The sequence below is a fragment of the Megalops cyprinoides genome, chromosome 21 (genome assembly GCF_013368585.1).
Source record: "Megalops cyprinoides isolate fMegCyp1 chromosome 21, fMegCyp1.pri, whole genome shotgun sequence".
In the NCBI taxonomy this organism is placed as follows: Eukaryota; Metazoa; Chordata; class Actinopteri; order Elopiformes; family Megalopidae; genus Megalops; species Megalops cyprinoides.
The window spans coordinates 27,120,183-27,142,389 of NC_050603.1; the positions used below are offsets into that span (position 1 = coordinate 27,120,183).

Here is a 22,207-nt window from a genome sequence, read left to right on the forward strand (position 1 = left end):
GGTTCAGATCGCCTAATATGAGTACACCGTAAGATATTGCTCATTGCGAGAGCTAGTGTTTGGTTGTATTGAATTGCTAGGACATTAAAGTTGTGGTACTTGAACTTTTTATTGCTTTTCATGTTCTTGTCTTTGTTCATATTTCCTTACTCAGGGGTGTTGGGTGCATTTTCATTGAAATGATACAAGGGGAAGCTGCCTTTCCTGGCATTGTAGATCCGCAGGACCAGCTTGAGCGGATATTTTTGGTAAGTTATCTCATCTTCTTATTGTGTCATTTGGCCATTCAGACATGATTTGGTTGTAGCTTCTTTGTTTCTCTGCATTATTACCATATTGTACCAAGTCTGAGCTATATAAACCCGTGTTTCTCAATCCTACTCCTGGAGGCCCACTGTCCTGCATATCTTCTATCTATCCTTGCTCTAAACACACCTGATTAGTGTGATTAACATGCTCTTGATTAAATCAGGTGTGCTCAGCTAATCAAAAGTGCCACTGATGAGTTCGTTCAGGTAGGTAGAGCAAGGATAGATAGAAGATATGCAGGACAGTGGGCCCCCAGGAGCAGGACTGAGAATCAGTGACATAAACAATGTTAAAAACTTCATTCCTTTTGTAGCTCTACAAAGAAGATCAGTGGTAGAAATAGTTGCTTGGATGTCCTGTATATGTGCATGTTTCTCACAGTATGTATAGCTTATGAAGGACTGGCTGATGTCCATAAATGGTTGACATTTGAAAGTCATTGGTCTGTGTCACAAAGTAGAGTGGGCTTACGGCCAAAGGAGGTGATAGGGATCACACAAAGTCATCTGACACAGAACAGGTGAATTTATTATGGCAGCCCAACAAAAAAAAGCATAAAAAAACACAATCCCAGGCAGGTGACGACATGGCAAAAAAAAAAAAACAAGTCAAAGTCCATAAATCCAAAACAAAAACAAAGTAAACACTACTTTACAGTAGCTTAAAAGCAGCTCAGGGCAGCTACCAGCTGACTAACTTGCACAGAGACCAAAATGTGAGTAGGTTTGCAGGGCTCTGGAACATGGCCCTACAGATACACAGCCCCCCCGCTTCAATGAGACCACTGCTGGCTTTTATACCTTATGAGTGCTGGAGCTGAAATAAAGTATGGTTTTAATCCAGCAAACTGTTTCCCTGTTATTGGCTTGCCTATTGTAACAGTCATACACATTAGCATCTACTATGAATACATTAAGCAAGCACCATATCATATCATCTGCAATGAGAAATGTATATATTTTCCAGGGAAACACACCCACCCATTTTATTGCGAGTCCCACACATCTGCAAAAAGTGATTAAATATATTTGTCCCAATTTGCCGCCGCCATCAGAATGTATCGTAGCTGCTAGAACTACCGCAGTTGTAAAGTGCCAGGATGGGATGATGGGGTACGGCCACAGATCCATCATCACAGTCTGTCACCTCTGCTATTGTGGACCAGCCAAGCAGCAGCAGATCTAGATCTGCATTCTTGGTCACATATACAGGGCAGGCAGTGAGAAGGAAATTGCAGTAATTTAGACAGGCGAGAACCAGGTCTTGGGTGGGTGATGGTCCTGGAAAGATGACTTGGCTGGGATGCACAGAGGTTCTGTCTTGACCATATTGAGTCTCAGGTAATAATCCACAAAAATAGCTAAGCAAGCTCATTTATGTGATGAAACCCAAGTGTTGGGTATCAGATATGAGAAAATGAGAAACAGTTCATCAGCATAGCAATAATGTCAGAAACCATGGCAATACATGGCCACAATTTCCTTGTGTGTACAAACAAAATAGAAGGGAGCCGAGGACCAAATCCTGAGAGATTCCTCTTGACAGGATTCGAGGGGTTGAAATGGTACCTCTTCAGCATACCTGATACATGCACATATCACATATCCTGGCCCCACTCACTCATAGGGCTGCTCGATTATGGCAAAAATCATAATCACGATTATCTGCTGAAGAAGACCTGGTTAATTTCAAACAGGGAAAGAAACCCTGTCTTTGCATTTTATTTTGACCACAGTCTGTTTTAATGAAAATACTTGTGACATCTCACATGTGGCTTTGACTTACAACTGAACTTTTAGCCCACTTCGCAGAAAATACCGAGATATATATTGTGTATCGCCAGGGGCGGAGCTGATGGCTCACTGCAGAGGGGGCGAGGACCTGTAGTGGGCCCTTATACAACCTATTACAGGCTGCATGGAGATGCAAGACAGATCCAAGGGGAAAATTACTGAGACGGAAGAGTGGAACGGAGAGAAATGCAGATTTCAATGAGGTGTGCTATTTCAGCACACACCTCATTGCGTGAGACCATTTTTAAATACCGTGGCTCCGTCAGCAGTGATGGCGATGGGAAATAAAACAAGACAGCTGGTGATCGCTGCATATTTCTGTCCAAACCCAACCTGAGTCGGAGAGAGTAGTAACTGAGCCTGACCCAAACCCGACAGGCATTCTGTTTTTTTATGTCTGAACCCGACCCGAGCCTGATACAGGTAGCTGGGAGTAGCTATGGAGTAGACCATGTTTTCAAAAACGTCCTGAGCGTTTTTTTTTTTTTTACACCGTCGGCAGTGTTTTTTTCTGCAGCTCAGGGCGTTTTTTTCAGTTGGAAAAAGTTCAGCTTCTCAGAAAAAAATGCCCTATGTCAAGCGCTTTTTTGACAGCTGACCAATCACAAGCGGAGTTGTGACACCAGTCATTTCCCAAAACACCCACCAATCTTCACCAAAAATGGAGAAGGTAGCAGTGAAGTTAATTGTGCTAGTTTCAGAACAGATTAAACTGTACAACATGAAAGTTAACCTGTATCATAACATTCATCATAAAGAGGCCATTTGGAGTCAAATTGGATGGATCCAAGGAGTTTCTGGAAAGTGTTTGTGTTGACTGCTTGAAGTTCTCATTAGCAAAACTAGCCTGTTAGCTAACGTTAGTGCTAGCAACAAAAGACGCTCTCAACTGCTTTTTGTAACAAACGCTGCCAGCGTTTTTTTTTTATTTGATAGAATGCTCTGGCCAGTGTTTTTTATCCAAAAAAAGATGCTGCGTGTGAACACAGGCTTACATTTTACATAACCAACTGGTGCGTTTTTATCTGTATGACGACTAAATCGAAATGCCGTTGATTTCCCTGCATGGTTTTCGGTAATTTTAAACTTCCTCAATGACAAATTTTGTTTTAAGTCCTCCGTCATGAATATTTATCACCTAACATGGCGTTGTGTTGTGTTGCGTTGTCACGTAATAAACAAACCCCAGCACTGAACAGAAGGTAGTCTAACACAGACAGTAGGTCCATCATTTTTATTTATTTTTACACTACATTTTCACTAAAAAGAACTTGAAGCACTGTGTCAACTAGGCTAGTCCATCCTAATTAGTAGTTCAAAAGTCAAATGTTTGCTGCCTAGTTATTGTTCGGTCAACATGACCGAACCCGACCCAAACCCAAACATCATTTTTAAATTTTTGTCCAAACCTGGCCCACCCTGTTGGGTCCCGACGGCTCCCGTCAGGCTCGGGTCGGGTATCCACCCTCTAATGCACCCTCAGTGGTAAGACGAGATCCAGCTGAAAACAGTGTTTAGGATGCCCATTGCTGCCAAGGAAGACAGGAGGACTTGACGGTTGACTGTGTGGAAGGCCACAGAAAGGTCTTGTAAGATCCGGACAGCAGATTGGGAGACAACCCTGGCAGTTCAAAGGGCATTTTGTGACAGAAAGAAGAGCCTTTTCAGTGGAGTGGCAAGCCTTGAAACCAGACTGGTTTGGGTCTTGCAGTGTCTTCTGTGTGAGAAAGTGAGATGGTTGATTAAAATCAACACGTTCAAGGGTTTCTGAGAGGAAAGACAGGAGCGATGTGGAGTGGAAATTTGAAGAGCAGAAGGATCTGGTATTCAGCTAACAGTTCAGTCAAACCCAAATAAGTGAGGGCTCAGCTGGCATTAAAACCAGCAAACAGTATGCGTCCCCAGGACCAGGAATGGGAAACACTGATGTTAAGAATGTCTAGTAGATTTTTTTGGGGGGGAGAGTGTATCCCAAAGAGTGCATATCTTTGAATGTGGTTGAACAGCAGGATTTCATGTCATTGTTTTAATTTGTCTTCAGTGTTCATTTTTAACTGTATTAATATTCAATTGGCATGTTTTATGCCACACAAAAATCATTGAATAAAATCAAAACATGGGCATGAGTTACAACTGCACATACTGAAACAGTGCCTACATTCTCATTATTATGTGAGATAAAGCCCCAGGAAGTGCAACTACTTTCTTTGTCTATGATTTACTTGTGCCAAGTGTCTGTGTAGTGTTTTAATGTGTGAATATTTTGCTCTCTATTTCCCTCCACTGTTCATTGAGACTTAAATCACACATCTTGTTCCAGCATATCCACTTTGTCAATGTTTTTATGCTTTGTTTTGCTACAAGGAACATCTAAGCTTCCTAAACCTAAAGATATTTTCAAAAGAAGCAATGGGATAAGCTCAATAAAAAGTGACCATTTGAAAACAGGACCATAAACATCTGAAAAGGTACAGTTTTCATTTACAACTTGGGACTTCTTGATTGAAACCATTTCTTCTGAAAGCTGAAGAAGTAATTATTGACTTATATGTTTAGTAACATATTCATTTGTGACACTGCCACATAAGCATTTTCTTGTTAGCCAGTCGTAGAAAATAAGAAGAGTGACGAGGCTAACAATATTTTCCTTTGTATGAACTAGGGTAGCTCCGTTTTATAATAAGCCTTTAAAAATGTGTGTTTACCTGTATGTATGCCTGAATATGTGAAGATTATCCAGTGTGAAATCAGCGGGGGCTGACGTAGTAGGGGAACGAGTCAGCTGATTGACGTGAGAGGTTGATGGGAACGCGGAAGAGTGAAGAGGGAGCTTTTGAAATGTGGAAGCGGCGCGCGTTTGGAGGACGAAGAAACTCTCTGTCAAGGTGGTTCTAGCTCTGACCACAACGCCTCAGCGACAAGGAATATCTCGGCCGAGACTCAACGGAAGCTGTGAGACTGATTTGTTTTCTTGTATTGCGAGGCATTATTGAGTGTTCACTGAAGACGCGTGTCGGACTGTTTTGGGATTATCGGGTGACACTGAAGAAAGTCGGGGTTGGCGATTGCGTGTTTGTGAGACTTGTGGGACTTTATTGGGCTTTATGGTGGTTTGGGGAGGCGCATTTATGCATTGGGAGAGGGATAATTTGTAAATATATGTGGGATCAACTGAGCTGTGTGCGTGCACTGTGTGTATTTGTGCTTACGAGCTAAGCTTATGCATTGTGTGTTTTTGTGCTTGCGGTTAATTAAAAAGTATATTCAGATAATACCCGTAGCGATTGGTAACTAAAACACTATTATTTAGTGCAGATTGTTACATATGGTGGCCCGTACGGGGATCTGAAATAGGCTACATTTGTTTGGTTAATTTGTTTGTTTCCACCAAGCACGGCTATGTCGCAAAGAGAGCAGTCGGTACGTTCAGCAGACACCCCTATGCCTGTTAGGCATAGGCCAGTCGTTGGTGATCCAGATTTCACAGCTGGTCCCTTTGTTACAAGAAGAGTTAACACAGCAGAAATAACATCTTTATTGAGTTCAATGTATATAAGTGATGATGGTGATGATGATGATGATGATGTTGAACATGATGATAGAGAAAATAATGTACATGATAATCAGAGAAATGCAAATGCTGTTGGTGATGGGGTTACAAATGCTGATAATGTCAATGAGGATACTGTGGGTGATGTTACTGATCAAAATGGTGGTCCATCTAATAGTGGTGATCGAAATAGAGCTGGTGGTGAACCTATTGTAGTCACTAGGAGAGAAGAAGACATAATGAATAACATTCAGTATGAGGAAATGGTTAACAATTTAGCTGCTATACAACAAAATGTGGCCAAGTTGGAGTCTGATTTTAGAGTTTCCACATTAAGTGCCGTAAACAGAGAGGAGAGTTTTAGGCAATATGTGGATAGCAGACTAGCTACCATAGAGCAAGGGCTAATGGATAGCCTAAGTAAATTGGACAGGGAAATCTATAACTGTCTTTTAAGGAGAGATGTACAGTGGAAAAAACAAGTTAGCAAAATAAGGTTAACTAGTACTCCTTGTACACAAAGAACAATAGCTGTTGCTACTGACCTAAGCCCAATAGCTCCTCCTCTTACTCCTGCCTCACCTTGTCTGTCTGGTGCACCAACCTATTACCCTAAACCGCCAGTGAAGCTGGATTTTCCCATGTTCGGCCCCAGCACAGAGTCCTCAGATGTTTTGCACTTTGTAGAGCAATGTGAGAATTTTCTGGAATTGAGACCCCTATCCAACCCTGAGCTACTGGGGACTTTGTCATCTGTTTTAAAAGGCCCAGCACTTAGCTGGTGGAAGGCCACAAAAGGGCAAGTCCATGATTGGCCATCCTTCAAAGAAACATTTATGACTGCTTTCTTATCTACGGATTATTTAAGCGAAGTAGAAGAGAAGCATGGTCAGAGAAGACATCCATGGTCCAGAGGCCGGATCAATGCCTCAGGGACTTTGCCTATGACTATTAGGCCCTATGTCTAAAATGGAAAAAGGACATGGCAGAAGATGAGATAGTAAGGCGTATATTGAATAACATCAATCCAAAAGTGGCGGGGTGCCTGAGAGGAACAGTAAACACAGTGACAGAGCTGGTCAGGGTCAGCTCAATGGTAGAGAAAGACTGTGCTGGGGCTAAAGAGTACTGGCAGAAGGTAAATGCAACATCTGATAAACAAGGAAAGAAGACATCAGAGAAGAAACACACCCGACACACAGCTGAAGTCAGTGTACTGCAACATCAGACGGCTAAGAGTCAACAGAGTCTCCTGATGGTGCCCATTTCCATCAGAGGCTGGCAGGGAGAAGCAGTGGTGGACACGGGAAGCACTTTCACATTGATGAAGGAAAGCCTGTGGCAGCAGGTGGCGTCATCCAATGAAGCTTTTATGCCTGCCGAGCGGCAGCGATTTGTAATGGCTGACAGTTCATCAGGCTCTAGGGAAGAAGAGCATTTGTCTTCAGTGGCATGAGCAGCAATGGGCAATCGAAGTGCACGTTATGGAGGATCGTCATCTAGCCTTTCCTATTATTGTGGGACTGGATTTCCTGTCCACAACAGGGGTTACTCTTAATGTTGCAAAGAACAGCTATGGTTGGAAGACGGATAGAGGCTACTCTTATCATTCATTCTTACAGCAACCAAGGGGCATAGCGGGGCGGAGCAAGACAAAGCCATCCAATGATAAGGAGGTAGCCCTCTATTATGCCTTAACTCCAGGAGAGTTGCCACCATGTTGGGTTTCTACCAGCTTGACGGATCCTGTGATCGACTATGACACCGACTGGCCAGAAGGACTGGATCAGCTCAGGAAGGACTGGCCCTCTGTAACCTCAGGTAAACTGGGAAGGACAGATGTGGAGAAACACACCATCTTTCTTCAGGATGAAGTTCCAGTGCGTACTAAGGCTTATCGGGTTTCACCCATGAAAAAGAAAGTAATTGAAGAACACGTTGAACAAATGCTGGCAGACAACATCATTGAGCCATCCCAGTCAGCCTACTCCTCCCCAGTAGTCTTGGTTAACAAGCCCGATGGATCATACAGATTCTGTGTTGATTACAGAAAGATCAATGCAAAAACTTTACCAGATGCTTACCCAATGCCAATCATACACGACATTCTGGAGTCTATGGAGGGTGCTTCATGGTTCAGCTCATTGGACTTGAAATCGGGCTACTGGCAATTGGCCATGGCAGAAGAGAGCAAATCAAAAACTGCTTTCATAACCTCTCTTGGCTTATTTCAATTCAAAGCCATGCCCTTTGGCCTTCGAAATTCGGCTGCCTCATTCCAACGGCTTATGGAGAGGGTCTTGGGAGAGCTAAGAGGAAAGATATGTTTTGTTTACATTGATGACATTATTGTGTACTCCAGCTCTCGCGACGAACATCTCCATGATCTGGCCTCTGTGTTTCAACGGTTACAGGGTGCCAATTTAAGCTTAAACATGAAAAAATGCCATTTCTTCAAGCAAGAACTGAAGTTTCTGGGACATATTGTGTCAAAGAATGGTGTTGAAGTGGATCCAGCTAAAACCCAGGCTGTGACAGACTTTCCTGTACCCAAAGATATAAAAGCTCTTCAACGGTTCCTTGGCTTAGCCGGTTGGTACCATAAATTTATTCCACGCTTCGCTGACATTGCGATGCCATTGAATCGGCTCAAGAGAAAAGGAGTGGAATGGAATTGGACCTCCGAATGCCAGGCAAGCATGGATGCCTTGAAGGACGCTTTAAGAACGCCTCCTGTCCTCATGCAACCCAATCCTGCCCTACCTTTTCAGGTGTTAACGGATGCCAGCGAGGTGGGTCTCGGAGCTATCCTGACACAAAACTCAGAGGAGGGGGAGAAGGTGATTGCGTATGCTTCTAGGGGACTCAGAGGTCCAGAGCGTAATTATTCTACATCGGAGAAGGAGTGTCTAGCGGTGGTCTGGGCGGTTGAGAAATGGCGACACTACCTGGAGGGCATTGAGTTCACAGTCATTACTGATCATGCTGCACTGGCTTGGGCATTTAATTGTCCGAAGACAAGTTCCAGGCTGACTAGATGGATTCTCCGTCTACAGCAGTTCAATTTCAAAGTGCAATACCGCAAGGGATGCCTTAATTCCGCCCCGGATGCACTGTCTCGGACCCCTGAGCCGCTCAGTAGTACACCATCTCCATGTCTCACCATCTCCCCAAAATGTCATTCTAGTTTACCTAGCACTCTGGATGAGATTGCACAGGAGCAAGAGAAGGATCAAGGTGTGATGGATTTAAAGGCAGACTGCGCGAACTCATCACGTTCATCAGACAGAATCAGCTTTGTGGAACATCAGGGAATAATATACCGAAGGGTTCCTTTGTCAGACCATGGGGAAAAGTTCCAGCTGGTAGTACCACAAGCTATGGTTCCGGAGTTTTTGCGATACTACCATGATAATCCCTTGGGCGGACATCTGGGGAGACTGAAAACTCTGCTACGGATTCTGGAGTGCGCCTGGTGGCCGAATGTTCGCAAAGATGTATGGGAACATATAAAAACCTGCAGGACATGCCAACAGTACAAGCTAAGTAACATCAAGCCCTTAGGTCTGTTACAGAGCACAGAAGTCAACCACCCTGGAGAAATGCTAGGAGTTGATTTTATGGGTCCCCTCCCCCGAAGTAAGAAGGCTAACTCGTACCTACTAGTGGTGGTAGACTATTACTCCAAGTGGGTGGAAATGTTCCCTCTCAAGGACGGCAAAACACCACGTCTGATCAAGATCCTCAGAGAGGAAATTTTCACTCGCTGGGGTGTTCCCCAATACCTGGTGTCTGACAGGGGGCCGCAATTCACCTCCACTCTGTTGACGGGATTATGCAAGTCGTGGGGGGTAGTTCAGAAATTGACGACAAGCTACCATCCTCAGACCAACCTGACTGAACGCTTCAATCGAACAATAAAAACCATGATCTCCTCCTATGTAGGGCAACATCACAACTCCTGGGATCAATGGCTACCGGAGTTCCGTTTTGCAATCAATACAGCATATCAGGAAACCACCGGGAGGAGTCCTGCAGAATTAGCCTTGGGAAGGAACCTCAAAGGACCTCTGGAGCGACTAATCCATAAACCTCCCTCTCCGGCCCAGTATGATGCATACAATTTACTGGAGAGACAACAGAAGATGGCTGAAGAGGTCAAAAGCAGGGTAGGGGTGCACCAGGCCAGACAAGCTAGGCACTATAATTCCCGCCGGAAACATGCGCAATTCCAGCAGGGCGACCTAGTCTGGGTTCGGGCACACCCCTTCTCTAAGACCAGTGACAGCTTTTCAGCTAAGCTTGCGCCTAAGTGGGAAGGGCCAGCAACTATACTGAAGAAATTGGGGCCAGTTAACTATAGGATACAATGGAATAACCCACAGGAGAAACAAGATACAATTAATGTGGTAAACCTTAAAAGATTTTATGGTGTCTTACCTTAGAAGCCTTCAGCTGAGGGGGGGGGGGGTATATGTGACACTGCCACATAAGCATTTTCTTGTTAGCCAGTCGTAGAAAATAAGAAGAGTGACGAGGCTAACAATATTTTCCTTTGTATGAACTAGGGTAGCTCCGTTTTATAATAAGCCTTTAAAAATGTGTGTTTACCTGTATGTATGCCTGAATATGTGAAGATTATCCAGTGTGAAATCAGCGGGGGGCTGACGTAGTAGGGGAACGAGTCAGCTGATTGACGTGAGAGGTTGATGGGAACGCGGAAGAGTGAAGAGGGAGCTTTTGAAATGTGGAAGCGGCGCGCGTTTGGAGGACGAAGAAACTCTCTGTCAAGGTGGTTCTAGCTCTGACCACAACGCCTCAGCGACAAGGAATATCTCGGCCGAGACTCAACGGAAGCTGTGAGACTGATTTGTTTTCTTGTATTGCGAGGCATTATTGAGTGTTCACTGAAGACGCGTGTCGGACTGTTTTGGGATTATCGGGTGACACTGAAGAAAGTCGGGGTTGGCGATTGCGTGTTTGTGAGACTTGTGGGACTTTATTGGGCTTTATGGTGGTTTGGGGAGGCGCATTTATGCATTGGGAGAGGGATAATTTGTAAATATATGTGGGATCAACTGAGCTGTGTGCGTGCACTGTGTGTATTTGTGCTTACGAGCTAAGCTTATGCATTGTGTGTTTTTGTGCTTGCGGTTAATTAAAAAGTATATTCAGATAATACCCGTAGCGATTGGTAACTAAAACACTATTATTTAGTGCGGATTGTTACAATTAGTCATTCATTGTGCTGTGATTATTATGTTTGATGTTTATATTTATCAAGAAATCTGTTGATTTTATGGAAGGCATGCATTACTTTTGGGCAGTCAATCACCCAGCCCTGAATATGACAACAATTTTGTAAATTCTAATGCACAGTGGTTTAGGAGTCAGGGTTTTGAGTTTTGTTGATTATATACATTCGTACATTCATAAGAGAAATGTCTAGGAATTTCAATGTTAAGTTGTGCTGGGTAGCTAAGCCACTGGTACCTATGCTACACACAAAACACCGGCACTGCATTCTGAACAAAAGGACCCTGAAGGTGGGGGCAGTGATGAAAGAGTCAACCTGAAGGATCAAATCAGTGTTGGCTTCTCAAAGCAAGAGTATTATGAAGGAAGGATTCAAGTGCACAAAGAAGCACTTTTTTTAAACGTCATTATGTTTTTAGCATTGCATCTCTTATGTGAGTTTACTATACATATCTCAATACTGGTGATTTCCTAGTGTCGCCTAAATAAATTAAATAATGCAACTGAAACTTCCAAATGCTTTGCTAATTTAAATTACTTAAACACGCATCTGAACAGGGCAGGTGATACATTTATTTAAACTGATTTATACCACACCCAGTTCTCCAATGTGTGCTGGAATATTTATTTAAGCTGTAACAAATACAGTATGTAAGCGTTTTCATGAAAAGTACATTTTAAACTTTTATCTATTACTGCTGATGTAGCTTGGAGTTCATTTTTACAGCAAGTAACTGCACTAGTGGCTATTTTAGTACCACTGCAGTATTATCATTATTATCATTATATCACTAATAGAATAAATGTGCAGGTGACACACTCTGACAACACTGATATAATAATTACATATCTATGATGATGTCGTAATCAATTTTAACATGGGTAGCTCATTGGCAGTGTGTGCTACCTGCGTAGCCAATCCTGAGGAGGGAGCTCATATCCTCAGAACAGCAGCATAACTAAAGAGCAGGCCTCATAGTAGAACATATGGAAGTGGTCGATATACAGTTTCCAGTGTTTTGTTGTGAACTTGTGAACTTTAAATGGTTTCATTTAGGGATGGGCGATATGGACCAAAAATCATATCTCGGTATTTTTAGGCTTGATGGCGATACACAGAAGTGGAGCGAGCGGGGGGTTGCGGCTGCCCACCTTGGGCCCAATCTGGCGTAATGGTTTCGACCGACCCCTAGCTAAGTTTCTCACTGCAATATTTATTTTGAGTGAGCAGAGACACAATAAAGTTACAGAAAACTTTATTTGCTGTCCAGTATCCTTGTGTAAGTGTACAAACAGAAAAATTACGCCCTCTGTTCGAGTCCCAAAGTAGGAACTAGGCGATCGCCGGCTGTATTGTTTTATTCCCATCGCCGTCACTGCTGACGGAGCTGTGATATTTAGCTATTTTGAATGAGCAGAGACACAATAGTTACAGAAAACTTTATTTGCTGTCCAGTATCCTTGTGTAAGTGTACAAACAGAAAAATTACACCCTCTGTTTGAGTCCCAAAGTAGGAACTAGGCGATCACCAGCTGTCTTGTTTTATTTCCCATCGCCGTCACTGCTGACGGAGCCACGGTATTTAAAAATGGTCTCACGCAATGAGGTGTGTGCTGAAATAGCACACCTCATTGTAATCTGCATTTCTCTCCGTTCCACTCTTCCGTCTCTGTAATTTTCCCCTTGGATCTGTCTTGCATCTTCATGCAGCCTGTAATAGGTTGTATAAGGGCCCACTACAGGTCCTCGCCCCCTCTGCAGTGAGCCATCAGCTCCGCCCCTGGCGATACACAATATATATCTCGGTATTTTCTGCGAAGTGGGCTAAAAGTTCAGTTGTAAGTCAAAGCCACATGTGAGATGTCACAAACATTTTCATTAAAACAGACTGTGGTCAAAATAAAATGCAAAGACAGGGTTTCTTTCCCTGTTTGAAATTAACCAGGTCTTCTTCAGCAGATAATCGTGATTATGATTTTTGCCATAATCGAGCAGCCCTATGAGTGAGTGGGGCCAGGTTTGCACGCAGACGTAGAGGGAGAGTGGGGGCGGGGTTGTGTGGAGAGTGTGAGAGAGGAGAGATGCACATATTGGCATGGCTTTACGGAAGAAAAAGGTTATGTAATGCAACATCAACCTATACTGATATATCCTATATCTCGTTTGAAAATATCAATATACCTTAAAAAGTTGATATACCTCCCAGCCCTAGTTTCATTCTACTGACGTAGTTATACTGCACTGGAAACGGCCTGAAATGCCATCATGTTTGTTGGATAGGTTGTTTCCTGAGGGTAGACTATCAATGGTGTACCATCCAGGTTTTTTTTTAACAAGAACAAACATATCTGAGCAAATACTGATGATATCCTTCATAATTAGGTATCTCTTCACAGTAGTAAACATCGCATTTATTCAGTGAAGGCATGTTATACATCATTTGTTATCTGAGACATGCGCAGAATAAGAGGGCAGGTTGCCTTGACTGCAATTTACCTGTAGAAGTCACTACAGCGTGGAAGGGGTGAGCAGCTCAGTAGCTCAGCTGAAGCTATTTTGAAACAATTGATTCAAATAGTTCATTGTGTCAAAAAGGTTGGATGGGAGTGCTTCCTTAGTCCAGAGAGAGTGAGGAGAGTATGTTCAGTGAATGAAGACCAGTGGACCAGTAGACTGTGTTAATCCTTTATTAAGAACACCACAAAATTTAACAAAAAGAAATTGAATTGATGAGATTCTAATGTGAAATTATTACAGTAACTTAAATTTTATGTCAATATCCTGTTGGATCTTGCATTATAGATGCAACAAGAAAGCCCACGCACCTGAAGTATAAGCGTACATGCAATTTATGGCAGAATAGCAAGATATAGCGTAATTAATCTCACATTAAGATTTACTTAATATCAAATGGGAAATAAAAAATGATGTCTCAGGGGTCTAACACAAGGTCCATTCATTGCCAAATGTAATTAGCAAAACAATGCAATAAAGTGTTTCCTCAGTGTAATTTATGAGCATGTTATGATAGATAGATATGGCTATGATAGATATAAGCAGACAATGTACCCCAGGATGACTGACTCGTTTGTTTCCGCTGCTCAAGGGAAAGTCTGGCTCATCTCAGCTCTTCACATTCATTCAATCTGACTGCAGTACTAATTACAGCTTTTCTTTGAACAAAGCTCAGGCCACAGCCTCCTTTCAGCTGTCTGCATCAAAAGCCTTTCACAGTGTCACTCCGGCATCAGCGCCAAGTTGGCATCTTAAAACAGATTTTCACTTCGCCATCCTATTTTTCCCTCTTACATCATCTTTAGTTCCTCCTTAGTTTGAAATAATGCTCTTAGTTTCTGTGGGCACTCACTTCGTTATGATTGCAATGCACTCTTTACTGTGAAGTGAAAACTGGTAAATTAGCATTTGACAACTCTTCAATGCTAGTTTTTGTGTGAAGATTCAGCATTTCTGTATCTCTTTCTAAATGAGTTTGAGTAAACCATCTGGGATGTACTTGTGCTTTAGTCAGATGGGACGCTGTGGGTGGCCCTCCTTTGAAATGTGACATTCCCTGGCCTCCCGGTGATGGGAGTCCTGTCACTCAAACTCCTCCCTCTCATTTGCACTATGGTTGTACACTGCAGTCTCTGGAGCTGTACGACCGGAGACAGCATGAGTGGGCTCCCCTCTGGAGTCCTTCTTCCTCTGGTTGCCTGCCTCTGCTGTAGGGACAGCACCTCAAACTCACTGTGTCATGTCCAGATGAACATAATGTACACACAACGCATCATTCCTGATTGCACACCTGGACAGGATCTCTCAGTTTCCATGTTCAGATCAGAATATGGACAAGAACATGCAGGACACTATATGGGTATACACACAGACACAAAGCCGAGGTAGCAGATATCAGGATGTTGATTGTCCTGATTTATTTTAGAATGTGTCGCATACCTTACGCCAATATACTAGATCAGGCAACATCATAACAATGCACTCAGTGTTTCTCATCTCTGGTCCTAGGAGTACCCTATAGAACATAAGAACATATGATGACGAGAACAGGCCATTTGGCCCAACTAATCTCGCCATTTCTTAATTAAAGAGTATCCAAAACTGCATCAAATCTAGACTTGAACACAACAAGGGTCTCTGCCTCAACTACATGACCTGGCAATCTATAACATGTATTGATAACTCTTTGTGTAAAATAATATTTCCTTATATCAGTACAGAACTTACTCTTAACTAGTTTCCATTTATGTCCTCTTCTTTCACAGACTGAACTCACCCTAAAAAATCTATTATATTTAACCTTATTGATTCCTTTTATAAATTTAAATACCTCAATTAAATCACCCCTAAGCCTCCTCTCGCTTAGTCTAAATAGGTTAAGTAACTTGAGTCTTTCCTCGTAACTTTTATATTTCATGCCAGGAACTAATTTAGTTGCCCTTCTTTGAACCTTTTCTAGAGCTTCAATATCTTTTTTATAGTGCGGCGCCCAGAACTGCACACAGTATTCCAGGTGCGGTCTGACTAAGGCATTGTATAATTTCAATATAACATCTTTAGATTTATACTCAATACTTTTGGCTATATATCCCAGCATCCTGTTGGCCTTTTTTACTGCTACAGCACACTGCCTAGATCCTGTTAAGCTTGAGTCAACTATTACTCCCAAGTCTTTTTCAAATTGAGCACATTCTAGTTTTTTCCACCCATGAAGTAGTCTTGTCTAAGGTTCTTATTTCCCACATGCAAAACTTTACATTTATCTAAATTGAATGTCTTCTGCCAAGTATCTGCCCACTTTTGGATGCTGTTTAGGTCTTCCTGTATTACCTTGGTTGATTCTATACTGTTGGCTAGACCCCCTAGTTTTGTGTCATCTGCGAATTTTACTATTTTACTACTAACTTCTGCATCAAGATCATTTATGTATATAAGAAAAAGCAAAGGCCCCAACACCGATCCCTATAGGACTCCACATTGTACAGGACCCTGCGCTGATACAATTCCACCCACAGTTACAGTCTGCTTTCTATTAGACAACCAACTTCGAATCCACTCAGTGATAGCTCCTGTAATTCCTGCAGATTTCATTTTCAATATGAGCCTCTCGTGCGGAACTTTGTCAAATGCCTTTTGAAAGTCCAAATAGATAATATCATAAACTTGGTTTGAGTCCAGACATGCTCTAGCTTCCTCAAAGAAGTCCAGGAGGTTTAAACACAACCTCCCTCTGCGAAAACCAAGTTGGCTATCATTTAAAACACCATTTCATTCCAGGAATAATTCCAAATTATCCCTAATGATGGATTCCAGTATTTTGCATGCGATACAAGTTAAACTGACAGGCCTATAATTTCCTGGTTCAGTCCGGTCTTCTTGTAGATAGGTACTACACTGCCATGTTTCCAGTCATCTGGCATTTCGCCAGTTTTAAGGGATTGCTTAAAAACAACTGTCAGAGGCTTGTAAACCACCTCTGCTAGTTCTCTGAGAACTCTTGGATATATTCCATCAGGGCCTACTGCCTTATTTGTTTTAAGTTTTTGAAGTTTATCTAGTACTTCTGCATCATTTAAATCAATTTTCTCTATAAATCTCTGCACCTGCACCTGAAGGCATATGCGAAAACACTTCACTAGTGAAACTCTCCACAAAGTAACTGTTTAGTGTATCAGCAATAGCTTTGTTATCGTAAACCATAAGCCCATCCTTATTTTTTATACCTCTTATTTCATCCTTAACTATCCTGTTTCAACCGTAATATTTAGAGTTGCTCTTTGCATCTAGTGCAATCTGTCTTTCAAAACACCTTTTAGCTTCCCTTATTTTTTTCTTAACTTGAGCTCGCGTATTACTGTATTCAATCTTATTACTATCTGAGCTCTCCAACTTCTATTTTCTAAATAATTTCCTTTTTTGTTTCAAACTGTTCAGTAGCGACTTATTCATCCACTGTGGATGCTTCTTTTTCAGCTTCCCTTTTCTCACTTGCGGAATGAATTTACGCTGTACATCCAGAATAATCGTTTTAAATATGCACCACATTTCTTTGACAGTTTTACCACCTAGAAGAGGTACCCAGTTTATATTCCTTGTATAATCACGCATCTTAATAAAGTCAGCTTGTCTGAAGTTGAATACTCTAGCATTGGAGAATGCAGACTTAACTTGCCAAAAAACTTCAAATGTAATTGAACTATGGTCACTTGTACTGGGTGGTTCCCCTACCTCAATACTGCCGATTCTATCAGGATTATTACACAGAACCAGATCTAGGATTGTGTTCTCTCTCGTGGGTTGAGTAACAGACTGTATCAAAAAACAGTCATTTACAACATCCAAAAACTCTTCCTCACATTTACCTTGACCTGACACAGCTTCCCAATTAATTGAAGGGTAATTGAAGTCCCCCATTACTATTGTCTCACCCACCTGACATGCTAGTTTAATGTTATCAAAGAGCATACTACTGACATTGCTGTCTGAGGCTGGTGGTCTATAGCATCTTTTCTTAGCAGCTTGTATCGCTCTACATTGTACTCATCCCCATCCCCTGCACCAAGCCACGTCTCTGTAATCCCAACAACATCATAGTTACTATTACTCATAACGGTTTCCAGATCGAGAATTTTATTTTTTATTCTTCTAGCATTTAAACAGAGGAATTTCAGGGTACCACGTGTGCCTCTCTTGCCCTTCACCCCCGCCCCCAACTGCTCAGAACCACCTCTATTACAGAGCTGCTCTGACTGATTTACAAGCATCGTTTCCTCACTACTAACAAAATATTTAGCCATGGTGTGTTCTACTCCGGCAGTCTGTCTATCCCTACCCATCTCACTGTATAAACTCCCTGCCCCCCCAGACCCTAGTTTAAATAACCCTCTGCTACCCTAAGCATACGCTGGCCCAGTGCAGCTGTACCCCTCCGGTTCAGGTGCAACCTGTCCCGCTTGTACAGGTCACCCCTGTTCCAAAAGGAGTCCCAGTGCCCCATAAACTTGTACCCCTCTTTCCTACACCAGGTTTGTAGCCACGTGTTAAACCTCCACATAAAGGCTTGCTTCCCTTTGCTTGCACGTAGTACTGGTAGAATTCCAGAGAAGACTACCGTGGAGGTTCTGCTCCTAATCTTCCCCGCTAGCTCAATAAATTTTTCTTGGAGAACCCCGAACCTACCCATTCCTATGTCATTGGCTCCAACATGGACCATGACCACTGGATCTTCCCCCGCTCTGGCCAGGAGCTTGTCCGCGCTCTCCAGGAGGTCTCCAACCTGGGCACCAGGCAGGCAACAGACCATGCGAGACTCCTTGTCACGCAAACACTCTATGCTATCTACCCCTCTAATGATTGAATCTTCCACTATCACCAACTCCCTTTTCTTGGAGGATGAGGCCACCTGGGTGCCCTGGGGCTCTTCAGTCCTCCCACTCTCAGGATCGTGGGCCAACTCATCCTGCAGTGGCATGAAACGGTTTGGTCACCGCGATCTCTGGAGATGCCGCCCCTCTTGGAATTTTGTGCCCCTTTCTACGCCTACTCCCTACTGTAACCCAGCTATCTCGCCCTATCTGGTCTGTATCTTCCCCCTACCCGGCTTGGGTGAGCACACTATCTCTCTATAGAGCATACTAATCAGTTCCTGGAACTCTAACAATTCAGGATTACTGTGGAGTCCAGCTAGTTGGGCCTCAAGATCAAGAATCTTGTTCTCCAAGTGCTCAACAAGTCGGCAACGGTCGCAGATGAACTCATCCTGGAGGTCTCCCTCCAGAAATCCGATCAGCACAGTTTTGGCCACATTTTTTTCCCATAACTGGAATGCTTTCCCTAAATAAGGATTTACTGCAGAGACAGAATTACCAGCTAAAAAGTGCTAAAAGCACAGAAGTGGCTCAGAACAGTCAAAGGCAGAAATCAAGCACAAGAAATGCCACTTAGCCTAAATACAACAAAACTAAGTTTACAGTTCAGCAGACGCGCTAACACAACCAGAATCAGAATATCCTAAAATCTGACGCTGAAAAATTGTAGAAAAAAGTAAACAACAAAAAAACCCTCGTCGGCTAGAGCCGAATTAGCTGCGACGGAAAAAAAAAGTGGAAAATTCCCTCTCTGTCCCCTAATGGCAACAAAAGATTCAACTTTAGGAGCAGATCAGACCTACCTTATGTAATAGCTAGGTAAATAGCTCCAATTTTTATTTTTATCCTATTGAATGTAATAGCACAGAGAACACTCCACAAACACAACACAAACACAGCAGGAACTCGTCTAAGCTAGAGCAATCGAGCAAGAGCAATCCATCAATCGAGAGCGCCAAGCAGAGACAATTAGCAGCTCAGTTAAAGCTCAGGGGTACAGTGTGTTCAGGTAGTAACTCAGTCATACCTTACTGGTATAATGTGTTCATTTAGCAGCTCAGTCATTCCTTGAGGGCACGCTCAGCTCAGACCATATGCACCAAAGGCTAAGGTTGGCAAAACTGCAATGTTGACATTAGGATGGTAGGTATGCCATTTGCCTAGTTACGGATTGATGTAGCATACAGCATACCTGTATACAGATATACCCAGTATTGATATACACAGCATGGAAATACACAAATGAACACCAGCTCAGCAGATCTGCACCCTCATTTTTAAATGGTCACAGTGAGCACCTGCAATAATGATCATTGCACTGTTAGAGTGGATATCATAGGTATGAAGTACTTTTTTTCTGTAGTCAGTACAAACACAAATATTGGCTTGCAAAGGTATTGACATAAAAATCAGGCCAGGTTGTTCTCAACAAATTTGAAAGTTAGATGATACAAAGGTAAATGTTTTTAGTAAGTCAGACCTTGGTGTAATTGTGTTTATTTCTTTGGCAAGCAGCAGAAAGGGCATAGTACACAGTTCTGCACAGATATGGGGATGCTCCACCAACCTGTAACTCCTAATGTAGAAAGACTACAAGGTGTCTCACTAAAGGCTGTTTGGTGGTCTCATAAAATGGGCATTATTTTTTTGATAAACAGATTGTGGGTACCCCCTCCGAAGAGACATGGCCAGGGGTTCTCTCACTTCCCTACTTCAAGCCAGGTAGGCAGATTCACTCAGCCCTGTGCTGTATGTCTAACCATCCATCCACTTCACACCCAACATACACACAACAAGCAAGAGAAAGGTCACATTGCAACATTTGGGTAAGGAAGCTGTTAGTGAGGAGAAAATGCTCACGTTGCACTTTAAAATATTATTAGGCACCAAAAGAGAATTATAACAATTTAAATATGTGATGCATTAAATACACAAGACACTTTGGATAGACGCATCTGCTAAAAAACTAAATTTAGGGGGGTCTGAATGCATGAAATATTCACTAGATACCAGCTCTTGTTTTGCATGCATTCAAGCAGCTTCAAATCAACTGGTAGAAAAAGTAAAAGCTGGTGTTAAAATGAGTGTAGGTTATAATGACAGGATGCTGAGAGGATGTTTACAGAGCTATGTTATGCAGATAGACATGTGTTTACTGAAATGCAAGGCAGCATTCTACAGGGTCCCGGTTTAGCTGCTGAACCACTGCTCTGGCTCATGAAGTCCTCTTCAGTTATGCTTTTAAAACTTTTTTTATATAGCAATGCTTAGCTTAAAGACAGCAGGTGGTGCTGTTGATTAAATGCTGGAGACTCAACATTTCATTGACATTAGAAAAATTGTCATTTGGCAGACATCTTTGACTTACACAGTGTATCTGCATCATGCAAAGTGGCATGAAAAGTTGCACAAACAGAACACCACTAACCACACATGAACAGACATCAGTGCCAAACATAGTGCTAAGATCAAAGATATATGCCTAGATTGACATGTGCAAGCAATATGCAAGTGCAAAGCAATATATACAAATTAAGGACATATAATGCAAACACATACTGCATACAGTGTGTGCAAGTAAACCTCCACATGCCCAATTACATAATACTCTAAAACATACTTTCACATATATTATTGCACATAAGCTCTACTTTGAGCAGTAACTGCTTGGTGAACATCAGACCTAGCACATCGCCTGACCCCACTAATTAAGACTTGGACGCCCCCAACACCAGTGGTGGCTGGAAACAAGGGAAAGCCCGACTATTACCTTTAAATCTATCATTACTTTCATATTGTTCCCCTTTATCCTCATTGATTAACAATAAAACAAATAATTCACTGAATAATCGACACCAATCGCGCAATTAGAATAAATGCTTATGCTCGCGAAACACCGCAGATTGTCTGAAATTTGTGTGCTATTGCGAAAGCTACAGCATGAGATTTGTTTAATTAACAAGGATGGCAATTTGAATAATAAAGTGGCAAGTAATCCCAAAGCTTTCTCTTAAAAGTTTCACATTATAGCTTTCTTGTGTTACAAAATTCAGATTACAAAACGCAGCTAAATGTAGTGTAATTGTAATGTAATTTAAATTACTGAGAATAAACTTTAGGTTAGGCTGGAGTGCAATGAACAGTAACGTTTACAACACAGACCTCACAAAAGTTATGATGTGTCATGAGCATTTAACGTAATTTAAATCGATAAATGCCATCCTTGTTAATTAAACAATCTCACGTTGTAGCTTTCGCAAGCACACAAACGACAATCTGCGGTGTTTCGCGAGCATAATCATTTATTCTAATTCATTCTACTCTCATTGGTGCCCTCTCTCTCTCTGCTCACGCTCTGGCTCGATTGCTCTTGCTCTTACTTGATTGCTCTAGCCTGGACGAGTTCCTGCTGTGTTTGTGGAGTGGTGTCTGTGCTATTACATTCAATAGGATAAAAATAAAAATTGGGGCTATTTACCTAGCTATTATATAAGGTAGGTCTGATCTGCTGCTAAAGTTGAATCTTTTGTTGCCATTAGGGGACAGAGAGGGAATTTTCCACTTTTTTTCCTGCGTCCCAGCTAATTCGGCTCTAGCCGACGAGGGTTTTTTTGTGGTTTTTCGCCCTCTCAGGAGCAAATCTTTAAATAATTAAGCAGCACACTTTAGCTAGCTAGTCGGGTAGTTCAGCTAGCCAGCCGGTTCGCTTGTTTACTTTTTCTACTATTTTTCAGCGTCAGATTTTAGGATATTCTGATTCTGGTTGTGTTAGCGCGTCTGCTGAACTGTAAATGTAATTTTATTGTATTTAGGCTAAGTGGCATTTCTTGTGCTTGATTTTTGCCTTTGACTGTTCTGAGCCACCTCGGTGCTTTTAGCACTTTTTAGCTGGTAATTCTGTCTCTGCAGTAAATCC

General features: G+C 42.3%; 1 protein-coding gene across 1 annotated transcript in view; it reads left to right on the top strand.

Annotated features, from left to right (window-relative positions):
* Positions 1–22,207, top strand: part of LOC118769048 (cyclin-dependent kinase 14-like) — a 72,882-nt gene that overhangs the window by 26,840 nt on the left and 23,835 nt on the right. The window contains exons 8-9 of the mRNA XM_036516055.1: positions 155–248; positions 19,950–20,013. Of these exons, the coding sequence (XP_036371948.1) occupies positions 155–248; positions 19,950–20,013 (158 nt within the window). The remainder of the gene's footprint in view (positions 1–154; positions 249–19,949; positions 20,014–22,207) is intronic.